Source organism: Nycticebus coucang, chromosome 10 (assembly GCF_027406575.1).
Source record: "Nycticebus coucang isolate mNycCou1 chromosome 10, mNycCou1.pri, whole genome shotgun sequence".
NCBI classification, from domain to species: domain Eukaryota; kingdom Metazoa; phylum Chordata; class Mammalia; order Primates; family Lorisidae; genus Nycticebus; species Nycticebus coucang.
The window spans coordinates 22439345-22454941 of NC_069789.1; the positions used below are offsets into that span (position 1 = coordinate 22439345).

Sequence of the window (15597 nt, forward strand, 5' to 3'; positions counted from 1 at the left end):
GCACTGGCCTGCTGTCCCTCCTGGTGTTCTAATTCCTCTGTCCCGGCTCCCTCCAGCGTGGCCGCACTGGCCTGCTGTCCCTCCTGGTGTTCTAATTCCTCTGTCCCGGCTCCCTCCAGCGTGGCTGCACTGGCCTGCTGTCCCTCCTGGTGTTCTAATTCCTCTGTCCCGGCTCCCTCCAGCGTGGCCGCACTGGCCTGCTGTCCCTCCTGGTGTTCTAATTCCTCTGTCCCGGCTCCCTCCAGCGTGGCCGCACTGGCCTGCTGTCCCTCCTGGTGTTCTAATTCCTCTGTCCCGGCTCCCTCCAGCGTGGCTGCACTGGCCTGCTGTCCCTCCTGGTGTTCTACTTCCTCTGTCCCGGCTCCCTCCAGCGTGGCCGCGCTGGCCTGCTGTCCCTCCTGGTGTTCTACTTCCTCTGTCCCGGCTCCCTCCAGCGTGGCCGCACTGGCCTGCTGTCCCTCCTGGTGTTCTACTTCCTCTCTCCCGGCTCCCTCCAGCGTGGCCGCACTGGCCTGCTGTCCCTCCTGGTGTTCTACTTCCTCTGTCCCGGCTCCCTCCAGCGTGGCCGCACTGGCCTGCTGTCCCTCCTGGTGTTCTAATTCCTCTGTCCCGGCTCCCTCCAGCGTGGCTGCACTGGCCTGCTGTCCCTCCTGGTGTTCTAATTCCTCTGTCCCGGCTCCCTCCAGCGTGGCCGCACTGGCCTGCTGTCCCTCCTGGTGTTCTAATTCCTCTGTCCCGGCTCCCTCCAGCGTGGCCGCACTGGCCTGCTGTCCCTCCTGGTGTTCTAATTCCTCTGTCCCGGCTCCCTCCAGCGTGGCCGCACTGGCCTGCTGTCCCTCCTGGTGTTCTAATTCCTCTGTCCCGGCTCCCTCCAGCGTGGCCGCACTGGCCTGCTGTCCCTCCTGGTGTTCTAATTCCTCTGTCCCGGCTCCCTCCAGCGTGGCTGCACTGGCCTGCTGTCCCTCCTGGTGTTCTAATTCCTCTGTCCCGGCTCCCTCCAGCGTGGCCGCACTGGCCTGCTGTCCCTCCTGGTGTTCTAATTCCTCTGTCCTGGCTCCCTCCAGCGTGGCCGCACTGGCCTGCTGTCCCTCCTGGTGTTCTAATTCCTCTGTCCCGGCTCCCTCCAGCGTGGCTGCACTGGCCTGCTGTCCCTCCTGGTGTTCTACTTCCTCTGTCCCGGCTCCCTCCAGCGTGGCCGCGCTGGCCTGCTGTCCCTCCTGGTGTTCTACTTCCTCTGTCCCGGCTCCCTCCAGCGTGGCCGCACTGGCCTGCTGTCCCTCCTGGTGTTCTACTTCCTCTGTCCCGGCTCCCTCCAGCGTGGCCGCACTGGCCTGCTGTCCCTCCTGGTGTTCTACTTCCTCTCTCCCGGCTCCCTCCAGCGTGGCCGCACTGGCCTGCTGTCCCTCCTGGTGTTCTACTTCCTCTGTCCCGGCTCCCTCCAGCGTGGCCGCACTGGCCTGCTGTCCCTCCTGGTGTTCTAATTCCTCTGTCCCGGCTCCCTCCAGCGTGGCTGCACTGGCCTGCTGTCCCTCCTGGTGTTCTAATTCCTCTGTCCCGGCTCCCTCCAGCGTGGCCGCACTGGCCTGCTGTCCCTCCTGGTGTTCTAATTCCTCTGTCCCGGCTCCCTCCAGCGTGGCCGCACTGGCCTGCTGTCCCTCCTGGTGTTCTAATTCCTCTGTCCCGGCTCCCTCCAGCGTGGCTGCACTGGCCTGCTGTCCCTCCTGGTGTTCTACTTCCTCTGTCCCGGCTCCCTCCAGCGTGGCCGCGCTGGCCTGCTGTCCCTCCTGGTGTTCTACTTCCTCTGTCCCGGCTCCCTCCAGCGTGGCCGCACTGGCCTGCTGTCCCTCCTGGTGTTCTACTTCCTCTCTCCCGGCTCCCTCCAGCGTGGCCGCACTGGCCTGCTGTCCCTCCTGGTGTTCTACTTCCTCTGTCCCGGCTCCCTCCAGCGTGGCCGCACTGGCCTGCTGTCCCTCCTGGTGTTCTAATTCCTCTGTCCCGGCTCCCTCCAGCGTGGCCGCACTGTCCTGCTGTCCCTCCTGGTGTTCTAATTCCTCTGTCCCGGCTCCCTCCAGCGTGGCCGCACTGTCCTGCTGTCCCTCCTGGTGTTCTACTTCCTCTGTCCCGGCTCCCTCCAGCGTGGCCGCACTGGCCTGCTGTCCCTCCTGGTGTTCTAATTCCTCTGTCCCGGCTCCCTCCAGCGTGGCCGCACTGGCCTGCTGTCCCTCCTGGTGTTCTACTTCCTCTGTCCCGGCTCCCTCCAGCGTGGCCGCACTGGCCTGCTGTCCCTCCTGGTGTTCTACTTCCTCTGTCCCGGCTCCCTCCAGCGTGGCCGCACTGGCCTGCTGTCCCTCCTGGTGTTCTAATTCCTCTGTCCCGGCTCCCTCCAGCGTGGCCGCACTGGCCTGCTGTCCCTCCTGGTGTTCTAATTCCTCTGTCCCGGCTCCCTCCAGCGTGGCCGCACTGGCCTGCTGTCCCTCCTGGTGTTCTAATTCCTCTGTCCCGGCTCCCTCCAGCGTGGCCGCACTGGCCTGCTGTCCCTCCTGGTGTTCTAATTCCTCTGTCCCGGCTCCCTCCAGCGTGGCCGCACTGGCCTGCTGTCCCTCCTGGTGTTCTACTTCCTCTGTCCCGGCTCCCTCCAGCGTGGCCGCACTGGCCTGCTGTCCCTCCTGGTGTTCTACTTCCTCTGTCCCGGCTCCCTCCAGCGTGGCTGCACTGGCCTGCTGTCCCTCCTGGTGTTCTAATTCCTCTGTCCCGGCTCCCTCCAGCGTGGCCGCACTGGCCTGCTGTCCCTCCTGGTGTTCTACTTCCTCTGTCCCGGCTCCCTCCAGCGTGGCCGCACTGGCCTGCTGTCCCTCCTGGTGTTCTACTTCCTCTGTCCCGGCTCCCTCCAGCGTGGCCGCACTGGCCTGCTGTCCCTCCTGGTGTTCTAATTCCTCTGTCCCGGCTCCCTCCAGCGTGGCCGCACTGGCCTGCTGTCCCTCCTGGTGTTCTACTTCCTCTGTCCCGGCTCCCTCCAGCGTGGCTGCGCTGGCCTGCTGTCCCTCCTGGTGTTCTACTTCCTCTGTCCCGGCTCCCTCCAGCGTGGCCGCACTGGCCTGCTGTCCCTCCTGGTGTTCTACTTCCTCTGTCCCGGCTCCCTCCAGCGTGGCCGCACTGGCCTGCTGTCCCTCCTGGTGTTCTACTTCCTCTGTCCCGGCTCCCTCCAGCGTGGCTGCGCTGGCCTGCTGTCCCTCCTGGTGTTCTACTTCCTCTGTCCCGGCTCCCTCCAGCGTGGCCGCACTGGCCTGCTGTCCCTCCTGGTGTTCTACTTCCTCTGTCCCGGCTCCCTCCAGCGTGGCCAAGCTGGCCTGCTGTCCCTCCTGGTGTTCTACTTCCTCTGTCCCGGCTCCCTCCAGCGTGGCCGCACTGGCCTGCTGTCCCTCCTGGTGTTCTACTTCCTCTGTCCCGGCTCCCTCCAGCGTGGCCGCACTGGCCTGCTGTCCCTCCTGGTGTTCTACTTCCTCTGTCCCAGCTCCCTCCAGCGTGGCCGCACTGGCCTGCTGTCCCTCCTGGTGTTCTACTTCCTCTGTCCCGGCTCCCTCCAGCGTGGCCGCACTGGCCTGCTGTCCCTCCTGGTGTTCTACTTCCTCTGTCCCGGCTCCCTCCAGCGTGGCCGCACTGGCCTGCTGTCCCTCCTGGTGTTCTACTTCCTCTGTCCCGGCTCCCTCCAGCGTGGCCGCACTGGCCTGCTGTCCCCTCCTGGTGTTCTAATTCCTCTGTCCCGGCTCCCTCCAGCGTGGCCGCACTGGCCTGCTGTCCCTCCTGGTGTTCTAATTCCTCTGTCCCGGCTCCCTCCAGCGTGGCCGCACTGGCCTGCTGTCCCTCCTGGTGTTCTACTTCCTCTGTCCCGGCTCCCTCCAGCGTGGCCGCGCTGGCCTGCTGTCCCTCCTGGTGTTCTACTTCCTCTGTCCCGGCTCCCTCCAGCGTGGCCGCGCTGGCCTGCTGTCCCTCCTGGTGTTCTACTTCCTCTGTCCCGGCTCCCTCCAGCGTGGCCGCACTGGCCTGCTGTCCCTCCTGGTGTTCTACTTCCTCTGTCCCGGCTCCCTCCAGCGTGGCCGCACTGGCCTGCTGTCCCTCCTGGTGTTCTAATTCCTCTGTCCCGGCTCCCTCCAGCGTGGCTGCACTGGCCTGCTGTCCCTCCTGGTGTTCTACTTCCTCTGTCCCGGCTCCCTCCAGCGTGGCCGCGCTGGCCTGCTGTCCCTCCTGGTGTTCTACTTCCTCTGTCCCGGCTCCCTCCAGCGTGGCCGCGCTGGCCTGCTGTCCCTCCTGGTGTTCTAATTCCTCTGTCCCGGCTCCCTCCAGCGTGGCTGCACTGGCCTGCTGTCCCTCCTGGTGTTCTACTTCCTCTGTCCTGGCTCCCTCCAGCGTGGCCAAGCTGGCCTGCTGTCCCTCTGGCCCCACACCTGGCACATCTCCTCCTCAGGCCTTTAAGCTTGTTCCCTCACCCCCCAGTTCTTAATTGGCTTTTTCTGTCATCGGGTTTTCAGCTCACATGTCACTTCCTCAGAGGGTCTTCTCTTAAGTAACCCGTGTAGAGGGACCACCCTGCGGGGCTCTTGGTATTGCTTGAACCTGTTTTGTTTTTCTTCCGTAGCATTTATCATTTTCCTAAGCGAACTTGTTTAATTGCTTATTTATTGTCCATCTCCCCTAATGATCAGGACAGCGCTTGAGGGCCGGGAACTTCCCAGTGTCGCTTACTCTTACAGTTTCCCACTGACAAGTGCTGGATGCCCAGTAAAAGTCGCTGATGGCTGCCTGGCTGGGTGGATTCAGCCCAGTCACTGAATAGGAGCTGTTTATAATTGAATCATTTTGGGGCTTTACCTTCTTATAGCCAGAAAGTGTCAACCCTCCACATCTGCAGAAGTAGCAAGTCAGCTGGTGATACTTTTAAAAGCTTCCAGTGATAATTAAGACATTTGGGAGCCAAAATAGTTGAATGGTTATTTGTGGGGGAGGGACAAGGAAAAGAAAACAAAAGGGGAAAACCCTGGGGGTCGCATAGCTTGAGGGATTTATAGAAGAAGCCCAAGAAGCCAGGGTCTGACAACTGTGCCTTGTTCTCCTGAACCATCCCAGGACATTGCTGGTGCCTGGCAGAGGCTGGAGCAGGCCGAGAAGGGGTACGAGGAGTGGCTGCTTAATGAGATACGGCGGCTGGAGCGCCTGGAACACCTGGCTGAGAAGTTCAGGCAGAAAGCCTCAACGCACGAGACCTGGGCGTATGGTAAGCAGAGAGGACAGGAATTGGTCGTTTTGAAAAATAAAATAAAATACAATAACAGAGTTGAGCTGTGCTCAGAGCCCTGACATGTCCTTACCAACTCTGTCGCTGGTGTCTGTCATGTTGCCGACGCATCTTTCCCTTTGTTCTTTTCCCAGTGCTAAGTTTCTTCGAGAGGTAAGCATGAACATTTATTTCCTAATCAAGCATATAATTTATTTCTTCACAAAATAGGCACCCAAAATGTGTTCTTTACACACTTACCTACGTAATGCCTCCCGCCTTCTGTCCTTTTTGATTGATTCCACCAGTACCTGTTTATTCCCAGCTGTGGGTCAGACGGCCTGGCCTGGCCCAGCCCCCAGCTGCTGCCAGGAGAATTTGTATTCTATGCCACAAACAAAGATCACAGAAAATCTTAGAAAATCTGATTGGAAGGAAAGAATGCAGGGTATCACTTTCTGTAATCTAAGTTCTTTCTTTCATCTACTTCTTTCAGGCCTTACACACATACCTGTTTCCATAGCACTGATAATGGTTGTATGGGTTTTGGGCTACATAGTCATCCTGCCTGAGATAGAAGAACATCCTCCCCATCACATAATAATCTGTTTAGAGGGAGGTTGGGGAGATTTCCCCTCATCCCTGGATTCCCTTTTACTCTGTTATTGCTTGATTTTTGATGTTGCACCGACAGGTAGGTACAGGCGTGAGTGCTAGAGCCAGGCAGGTTGGGGTCCCAGCTCTGACACTTGGCAGCTGTGTGCCCTGGTTGAGGTCATAACCTCTTGGTGCCACGCCGTCTTTTCCAAAGTAGGAATAACACCAATGCTTCCCTCCTAGGATTTTTACAAAGGTTAATTCATATATTTATGAAGCATTTAAAGTAGTATCTGGCACATAGTAAGTGCTACATTGTTATCATTAAGTATGTGAACATTTGCTTTCCATTTCCAGCTTTGTAGAATTAAATTCTTACTAGTTGTTAGCTAGGGAATAAGTGTAGATCCAATTATAACCATAGCAGTGGCTAGTTTTAAGAAATATTTATGGAGAAATAAAAGGAAGTTCAGAGAGGAAAATATCTATGGTTTATTTTAGGAAAAACAAAGCATAAATTACATTTAATGACACAAAATAATAGTTTTCAATAAAGAGAATGGGGATGGGGTGGAACCTGTGGGCAGGCAGGTATAGCACAAGTGTTCTTTGTTTGTTGTTTTTATTAAATAGCTAATGTACATTAATGCAATCCTGGGGTACAATGTGCTGGTTTTATATACAATTTGAAATGTTTTCATCACACTGGTTAACATAGCCTTCACAGCATTTTCTTAGTTATTGTGTTAAGACATTTATATTCTACACCTAGTAAATTTCACATGGACCCTTGCAGGATGCGCCGTAAGTGTGGTCCCACCAAGTGCTCTCCCTCCACCCATCAGCACAAGTGTTTTAACTAAGCATTCCCCTCTAGTTCTTGAGAGTGAATAATGACTAACTTACCTGAGCGTCACCCTAGGAAATCAGATACCTGTTACTTAGGATGATGAATACAGGTCTGTTTTTCAGAACACTCTCCATTTGCCCTGCCTGCCGCCTGCGATTGTAGACGTGCATTTTTAGAATGGAGAGGAGTGAGGACATCGCTAGCAATAACATTCTGAATTCCAGCTTCAACCCTGTGCCCTTAGCTGAGAACGTGGCTGGCAGGAAGCAGCTGCTGTGTCATCAGTGTATTCATCCTTCTTGCCACCACCTTTGCAGGCAAAGAGCAGACCTTGCTGCAGAAGGATTATGAGTCAGCATCGCTCACAGAGGTGCGAGCTCTGCTGCGGAAGCACGAGGCATTCGAGAGTGACCTGGCGGCACACCAGGACCGCGTGGAGCAGATCGCGGCCATCGCACAGGAGCTCAAGTATGTGCTGAGCCCTTGAGGGGGGCCTGCCTTGCCTTGCCTGTTCCAAGTGTGGGGAGCACTTTGCCATGGGATTCTCGTTTTTTGTTTTTTTTTAAGTGTATAAACTGACTTTGGCTTGGGGTTTGGTGGTGGTAGAATCCCAGGATTCTTCTCATCCAGCTGCACCATAAACCCTCATGCACCCCTGCATAGGCAGCTCTGCTACAGAGCTTGGGGTTACAGAAAAGCCCAGCCCAGGTGCCACCCCACAAGCCAAGCACAAATTACAGGTCACCAGCACACCTCTTGCCCGAAGTGTTAGGGCCTCGCGTTTCTTTATCGTTTAATATCTGCTGTTTCATTTTCATCCTCTTTTTGGATGCCAGTGGCGTGGCTCATGCCTGTAAACCTACCACTCTGAGGGGCTGAGGCAGGAGGAGTGCTTGAACCCAGGAGTTGAGGTTACTGTGAGCTAGGCTGGTGCCAGGACACTCTAGCCTGTGCTATGGAGCAAGACTCTGTCTCAAAGAAACAACCACAAAAAAGAATTAGTGTGGGCTCGGCGCCTATAGCTCAATAGCTAGGTGCCCACCACGTACACTAGGGCTGGGGGTTCGAACCCAGCCTGGGCTTGCCAAACAACAATGACAACTACAACCAAAAAATAGCTGAGCTTTATGGTGGGCACCTGCAGTCCCAGCTACTTGGAAGGCTGAGGCAAGAGAACTGCTTAAACCCAAGAGTTTGAGGTTGCTGTGAGCTGTGACGCCATGGCACTCTCCCAAGGGTGACATAGTGAGACTCTGTGTCAAAAAAAAAAAAAAAGAATTAGTGTGATGATGGAGGTCAGGCTGGGCGGCTGGATTAAGCACCGAGTGGACATTCTTGGTCCCTACTCTGTGCAGTGTGAGCCACGGGAGGTGGCCACCCTTGACAAGAGAGGCCTCCTTATGGTATTTCTAAGCTTTTTAAAGGCCTTTTCCCCCTTTTGATAAATACAAAATTTTATTTCCTACCCATTATAATCACTAACACATCTGTAGAAATTTTAGAGCCTGTCACATAGTGGTAACTTTAAAAATTGCATAATAAAATTTTGTTTCAATGTCTTACATTTTAAAACTCCCACGTTGTTCCCTGTGACTAGAGCAAACCCCGTAATTACCAGGCGGGGCCTTTGTATAGAGTGTCCAGTGCTGCAGTCTGGTCCCTGTAGACTTGCCCTTGTGGTTTCACATCCAGTTTGTGCTCGGCATTCGTGGCCTGATGTGGTCTCACTCCTCTTAATTCTTGAATGTTGGCTTTTTCTTCCCTCATTAACAGTTACAAATAAGGAGATGAAAAGAAACTCTTTTTTTTTTTAATACCAAACTCAAGGTATTTTATGCTCCATGAGTAATTTGGAATGGTTTTCAGTGTTTCCTATAATATTTAAGTAATAATTTTATATTACTCTTAATTATTCCTAGTACCCCCAGAGCCTGTTTCTTCACATGGTCAGGAAATGAACCACATACAGAATTTAAATCTGTGTTCATCTTAACAACCTTTTCCTTTTTACCTGTCCTGAAATAACAAATAAAATGTTGTGCAATTCTTAAAGTGCATAAAAAGGTGAGGCACAGTTATAAAAACTCCAGCTCCTTGAAAGCAGATATATATAGAGCCATTGCTTATGAGGAGAGATAGGAGAGAGAAATGATACCCTCCAAGATCACTTGGAGACACCAATGCTCACCCTCACAGAATAGAAGAATCCTAGAAGGATTCCTAGGTTTTTGTTTTTTGGAGAAGTCTTTTTTCTCTTTAATATTTGCATTTTAAAGAGGTATAGGCTTTTTGTTTTGTATTTGGGGCTATGCAAACTGCTGGTGTGTTTTGGTTAGTTTTGTTTTGTTGGTTATAACAAATAAGCACAAGAACCTCAGTCAAAGTTGACTTTGACTCAATCTAGTGAAGTGTATTTGTATGTAGGAAGCTGCTTGTTTGGGCCAGGAGGCTCACTCCTATAACCCAGCACTCTGGGAGGCTGAGTCGGGAGAATCGCTTGAGATCAGGAGTTCAAGACCAGCCTGAACTAGAGCAAGGCCCTATTGCTACTAAAAATAGAAAGCTTGATCAGGCTTAGTGGAGTGCACCTATAGTTTCAGCTACTCAGCGAGGCTAAGGTAAGAGGACTGGTTGAGCCCAGGAGCTTGAGGATGCAGAGAGCTAAGATGATGGAGAGAGATTCTGTCTTAAAAAAAAGAAAAAAGCAAACCAAGCTGCTGTTGGTGCAACATACGTGGATAGATACGACCGTACGCAGCCCCTTTATTCAGTAATAGAGGCAGCTAAATTCAGGAAGCATGAATTGATGTTACTCAAGAAAAACAGACCTATAATGAACAACTGCCTTAATTTAAGGTTGCAAAAAGAAATAGACAAACTTAAGTTTCAAAGAAGTAGATGTTGTAGGGTAGGAGGGGACTTTTTGAAAATCATCTTTTCCCAGACTCTTGTTGAAGTCCCCTGAAAACATCTTTAAACTCCTGTGATCCTTGACTTACATCTTACCTAAAGTTTTGCACAGGATTCAACCTTTTTATCCCTGGAGATACTAAGTTCACCTTCTACCCAATTATTTGTTTTAATGTTAAGTTCAAATGACTTCGCCTCACTGAGATGCAGGTAGGATGCATAGGATGGTCTGGGAAGGAAAAGGAGGTATTCAGCCAGAATCAGCATCATCTTGTCATGCCAGTGGTGTCCTGGTGTGGAGGCCTCTGCTCTGCCCCATTTCTGAAGTCCATCTGTACTAGATAAAGTCACAGACTCTAGTGGTGAGTCTGAGAGCCCTCCACGAGGAGCTGAGGACACTGTGGGGTGCAAGCTGACACTTCCCTTCTCCTTCATGCTCCAGTCTCTGTGGCTGCAGCCCTGCACACAGGACTGTCCTTCAGGTCAAAGAGTTGGCTCTACTTACAGGTACAATTGCCACTTAAATATAAAGCTCTCTCAGGGCCTCTGCAAGAAAACGGGGTGGAGGGGAGGAAATTAGCTCGAAGCATTAAGAAGAAAGCGATTCTCTTTTGGAAAGATATTTGGAGAGCACTTACAGATCTAAAAATAGACCTGCCATTCGATCCTACAATTCCCCTACTAAGTATATACCCAGAAGACCAAAAATCACATCATAACAAAGATATTTGTACCAGAATGTTTATTGTAGCCCAATTCATAATTGTTAAATCATGGAAGAAGCCCAAGTGCCCATCGACCCATGAATGGATTAATAAATTGTGGTATATGTACACCATGGAATATTATGCAGCCTTAAAGAAAGGTGGAGACTTTACCTCTTTCATGTTTACATGGATGGAACTAGAACATATTCTTAGCAAAGTATCTCAAGAATGGAAGAAAAAGGCCAGGCGTGGTGGCTCACGCCTGTAGTCCCAGCACTATGGGAGGCTGAGGCGGGTGGATTGTCTGAGCTCAGAGGTTCAAGACCAGTATGAGCAGCAGTGAGCCAGAGTAAGACCCTGTCTCTACTAACAACATCAAAAACAGCCGGATGATGTGGTGGGCGTCTGTAATCCCAGCTACTGGGGAGGCAATGGGAAAGTGCATCGCCAGAGGAAGAAGAAAATGAACAAAAAGAAAAAAGAGTACTTCAAATGAAGAAGAATGAACAAGCAAGCTGAAATTAAAAATAAAAGAAAAATTTTTAAATAAAAAAAAATAAAAAGAATGGAAGAAAAAGTATCCAATGTACTCAGCCCTACTATGAAACTAATTTACTGCTTTCATATGAAAGCTATGACCCAATTATAGCCTAAAAATAAGGGGAAGGGGAGGGGAGAGAAGGGGACAGGATGGGTGGCGGAGGGTGATTGGTGGGACCACACCTACAGTGCATCTTTCAAGGGTACATGTGAAACTTACTAAATGTGTAGAATATAAATGTTTTAACACGGTAACTAAGAAAAAGCCAGAAAGGCTACGTTAACCAGTGTGATGAAAATATGTCAAATGGTATATAAAACCAGTGCATGGTGCCCCATGATTGCATTAATGTACACAGCTATGATTTAATAAAAAAAGAAAGAAAGAAAATGATTCTCTCCATTTAGAAATCTGTTGACCAGGCAGAAATGTATTTTTTTTTCTTTCTTTTTTTTTTATTAAATCATAGCTGTGTACATTAATGCAATCATGGAGTACAATGTGCTGATTTTATATACAATTTGAAATATTTTCATCAAACTGGTTAACACAGCCTTCATGGCATTTTCTTAGTTATTGTGTTAAGACATTTATATTCCAATTTTTTTTTTTTTTGAAACAGAGTGTCACTCTGTCATTCTGGGTAGAGTGCTGTGGTGTCATAGCTCATAGCGACCTCAAACTCCTGGGCTCAAGCGATCCTCTTGCTTCAGTCTCCCAAGTCTAGCTGCTTGGGCCTCCCAGAGTGCTAGGATTACAGGCATGAGCCATCACTCCCGACCCCGTCTGAGTTTTATGAATTCTTCTTTCAGTGTATCTGAGAAGAGTGATGTTTGCAATGGTGATAATTAACAAAACCCTGGAATACCCTGCCAATTCTCAATTTTCTGTCAGACCTGTTTTCTTTTTTTTCTAAGATAGGCTTTGGCTCTATTACGTAGGTTGGAGTGCTATGGTGTCATCATAGCTAACAGCAGCCTCAAACTCCTGGGCCCAAGGGACCCTCCTGCCTTAGCCTCCAGAGTAGGGGAGCACTCTGGGACGACAGGTGTGCACCAAGACCCCTGGCTCATTTTTTCTGTTTATTGTAGAGATGAGAGTTCTCTCTCTAACTTAGGCTGGTCTGGAATTCCTGACCTCAAGAGAGATCTTCCCTCTTCAGTCTCCTAGGGGGCCAGGACTATAGGCGGGAGCCACCATACCTGGCTTTTTTTTTTTTTCATTCTCCTGTTTCTTTTGAGCCCATTTTCCCTCCTATCATCTGGAAAGGTTAATCTTTATTTATTTTCACTTTTAATAGTGAACTGGACTATCACGACGCCGTGAATGTTAATGATCGGTGCCAGAAAATTTGTGACCAGTGGGACAGATTGGGGACACTTACTCAGAAGAGGAGAGAGGCCTTGGAGGTGAAGCCTGGAAGCCGCCTGTTGACATGAGATCTTTAATGACGTTCCTGGTGTTGATTTTCTGTTTTTCTGTGATGTTAAACAGATTGTGCAGTGAAAGGAGCCCCTTAAGAAAGTAGGATTTCTACAGATCATATTGGTTGGGAAAAAGAAAAAAGAAAACATGAAATACGGGAGAAAGAGAGAGTGGAAAGTGGGTAGCTTTGTGGTATAGTTTATCCACACAGCAGCGAAATCGACTTTTTTTTTTTTATTTTTGGCCGGGGCTGGGCTTGAACCCGCCACCTCCGGCATATGGGACTGGCGCCCTACCCGTTGAGCCACAGGCGCCGCCCGGAAATCGACTTTTGAATGTAAAGCAATGCAAATGTGTGAGATAAAGGTATAAACCCCCTTTGTATTAAGTAGAACTTGCAGTGAATTTCCAAGTCCTTCTGGATAAGTAAATTGAGCTGTGTCGGAGTCAGGAAATAAGGAAGAACCTAACTTGAGATGTGCAGAGAGAACGGGACAGCAAGTGTTAAAGTAAGAAAAAGTAGGTGTGGCCTTATCTGAGTACAAAACTTGATAAATAGTGGTAGTAGCCGGTGTTTAATCATCTCTATCCAAGTAAGACCCCTACAATGTGAAGGAAAGAAGTGATTTGCCAGTTTCCTGAATCCTTTCACCCTGATTTTGGTGAAACTTTTAAATTGTGTTATAGCAAGCTTCCCAGATGCCAATTGGCTGTTAAATATCTGCCTAAAGAAAGAAGTGTTGAGAGGTCGAAGGACCAGGCATGTGACAGAGAATGATGTACAAGTCACTTTAGAACAGGAGGAAGAAGATGGGTCTAATCATGGAAGATTTACAGCTATGGAATGCTGTCCCTGTCTGCTCCACCATCTCTGCCACAGGAAACAAGCACAGGTCGTTCGTGTTGTTTGAAACTTTGTGCTTTCTTGTTCCCATAAAGGCAAGAGGTGATCTCTGTGCTAAATCCTGGATGAGGATTTGAGAACATGAAACTATAGTTCGGTCTGTCTTTGTTCAGGCAGGTGACTCTGGGAAAGGCACACCTTCTCTGCACACTGTTGACTACAGCATGTGGAAGAAACTCTGAATTTTCTGTCATCTGCTGTGGTTGGAGTATTGGGTCCTCTAACTCTGCATGGACCATAACTTGTCCGAAGCCTTTTAGGAAGCTGGCCCCACAGCATCACCACCTGAGCTCTGCCTCCTGGCCCTTCACCACTCCCCCACCCCACCTGTAGAAAAAGTGTCTTCCACGAAACTGGTCCCTAGTGCCAAAAAGGTTCCGGTCTGTAGCCTGTTAGGATCCTGGCTGCACAGCAGGAAGTGAGCAAAGCTTCGTCTGTATTCACAGCCACTCCCCGTAGCTTACATCACCACCTCAGCTCCGTCTCCCAGCCCTCATTCCCCCCAGCCCACCGCTGGAAAAGTTTTCTTTCATGAAACTGGTCCTGGTGGCATAAAAGTTGAAGACTATTGCTCTAATTTAGAAGAAAGCAAGTCACGATATGCTGTATGTGGGTTCTCAGCTTTCAGAAAAGTAGCATGTAACAAGGTGTTTTAGGTACTTTAAAAATGAGCCTACTGTGGATGTTATTAAATCCTTCAATTCACAAGGCACCCCAGAGACCCACAGGGCTCAGTCTGATCATTTGAGTGGAGGGTAATCTTTTGGAGACACATGCTAATATGATTTAAAAAGTCTCAGATAATGTTCATTATTGTGGGATGCATACTTACGTTTTCAGTGAATTTTTTTATTAGTCTCTGATAATGCTTGCTTTCATTTAAATCATCTTCAGAGAGCTGAGAAATTGCTAGAAACCATTGATCAGCTTCACCTAGAGTTTGCCAAGAGAGCAGCTCCGTTCAACAACTGGATGGAGGGTGCGATGGAGGATCTGCAGGACATGTTCATCGTCCACAGCATTGAGGAGATCCAGGTAACTGGACCCGAATTATTTATGCTTAAGCTTTAGAAATGAGTTGGTTTGGGGGGTGGGAGGGTTGTTGGCTTTTTTAAAACTAAGAAAATAATGTGACTAAAAAGCCCTCATCACTCTTTATACCTTAGTTTAAAAATGTCTACCATTCTTTGTTGCAAACAGGTTAATAATGTCAGTCTAATAATGGTGACCATAATTAAAGGGGTCTGTTCTTAAAACAAGGAAGCTAGATTATTGAGCAAAGTAGACATAAATGCTCTTAGAGTTATTAATGGAAAGTTATAAGTATATTGGCTGCTGAGTTACTTTGCATATGTGTACATAATACTGTTTATTTAGAGCTACAGAATTTTTCCAGATCATAAAACATAAACTATAAATCACGCTGGGCGCAGTGGCTCATGCCTGTAATCCTAGCCTTCTGGGAGGCTGAGGCAGGTGGATTGCTTGAGTTCGGGATCAGTCTGAGCAAGAGCGAGACCCCATCTCTAAAATAGCTGGGCGCCGTAGCAGTCGCCTGTAGTCCCAGCTACATGGGAGGCTGAGGCTAGAGGATCATTTGAGCCTAAGAGTTTGAGGTTTCCGTGAGCTATGATGCCATGGCACTCTTACCCAGGGCACGTGAGTGAGACTTTGTCTCGAAAAAAAAAAAAAAAAAGAGAGAATGAAAGAAAAGAAAGAACAAATTGGCACCTACCTTCTACCTACCACCAATCCAAAATGTTCTGCTTATAATTTCTCTTGGGACTTCAAAATTGTAAATAAGTCTTCTACGAAGCAATGTTAGAGAGGAAAGGTACTGTCAGACAGCCAGGACCCAATGTTTTTTATTCTTTTTTTCTCTAAAATTGATAAATCATCAAATATTGAAGGTTGGGATTTGAATCCATGCCTACCTACCAGGAAATAGTCTAGCAGGGTTCAGAGGAAAGAAATTACTTCCCTGAACATTGGAGTTATCTTCTGGAAGAAGCTTTGATTGCATTTCTTGCAAACAGTCCTATGCACAGCCCAACAATCTAAAAAACAGTTTATTTGGGGGATAAATGAGACCTCTAAGTTTGTCTTGGAAGTCACATTGTTTGCAAGGAAACAAATTCTAGAAAGGTCTCCTGACAGCCCATCTGTTGTAACACCTTCTTATAAAGAGAACAAGGAGCTGGACATTGGTAGGTGGTCCACAAGGCAGTGAGGTCTTTGAACAGCTGGACTTACAGGGCTGCCATCTAAACATTGGGGTCCAAGAGTAGGTTTGGTAAATGGGAAAGAGCTGGTTTCTGTGACCTTTTCTTTTTTGGGGCAGGGATGTGCTTCCTGGTTGTCGGTAGTAGACAGGCAGCAACTGCAAGGCGCTTA

At 49.6% G+C, this 15597-nt stretch overlaps 1 protein-coding gene across 2 annotated transcripts in view; it reads left to right on the forward strand.

The window, feature by feature from the left end:
- Nucleotides 1-15597, forward strand: part of ACTN2 (actinin alpha 2) — an 86254-nt gene that overhangs the window by 57884 nt on the left and 12773 nt on the right. For both annotated transcript variants that reach the window (XM_053604817.1, XM_053604818.1), the window contains exons 11-14: nucleotides 5122-5269; nucleotides 7034-7184; nucleotides 12175-12283; nucleotides 14098-14238. In XM_053604817.1, coding sequence (XP_053460792.1) covers nucleotides 5122-5269; nucleotides 7034-7184; nucleotides 12175-12283; nucleotides 14098-14238 — 549 coding nt within the window. The remainder of the gene's footprint in view (nucleotides 1-5121; nucleotides 5270-7033; nucleotides 7185-12174; nucleotides 12284-14097; nucleotides 14239-15597) is intronic.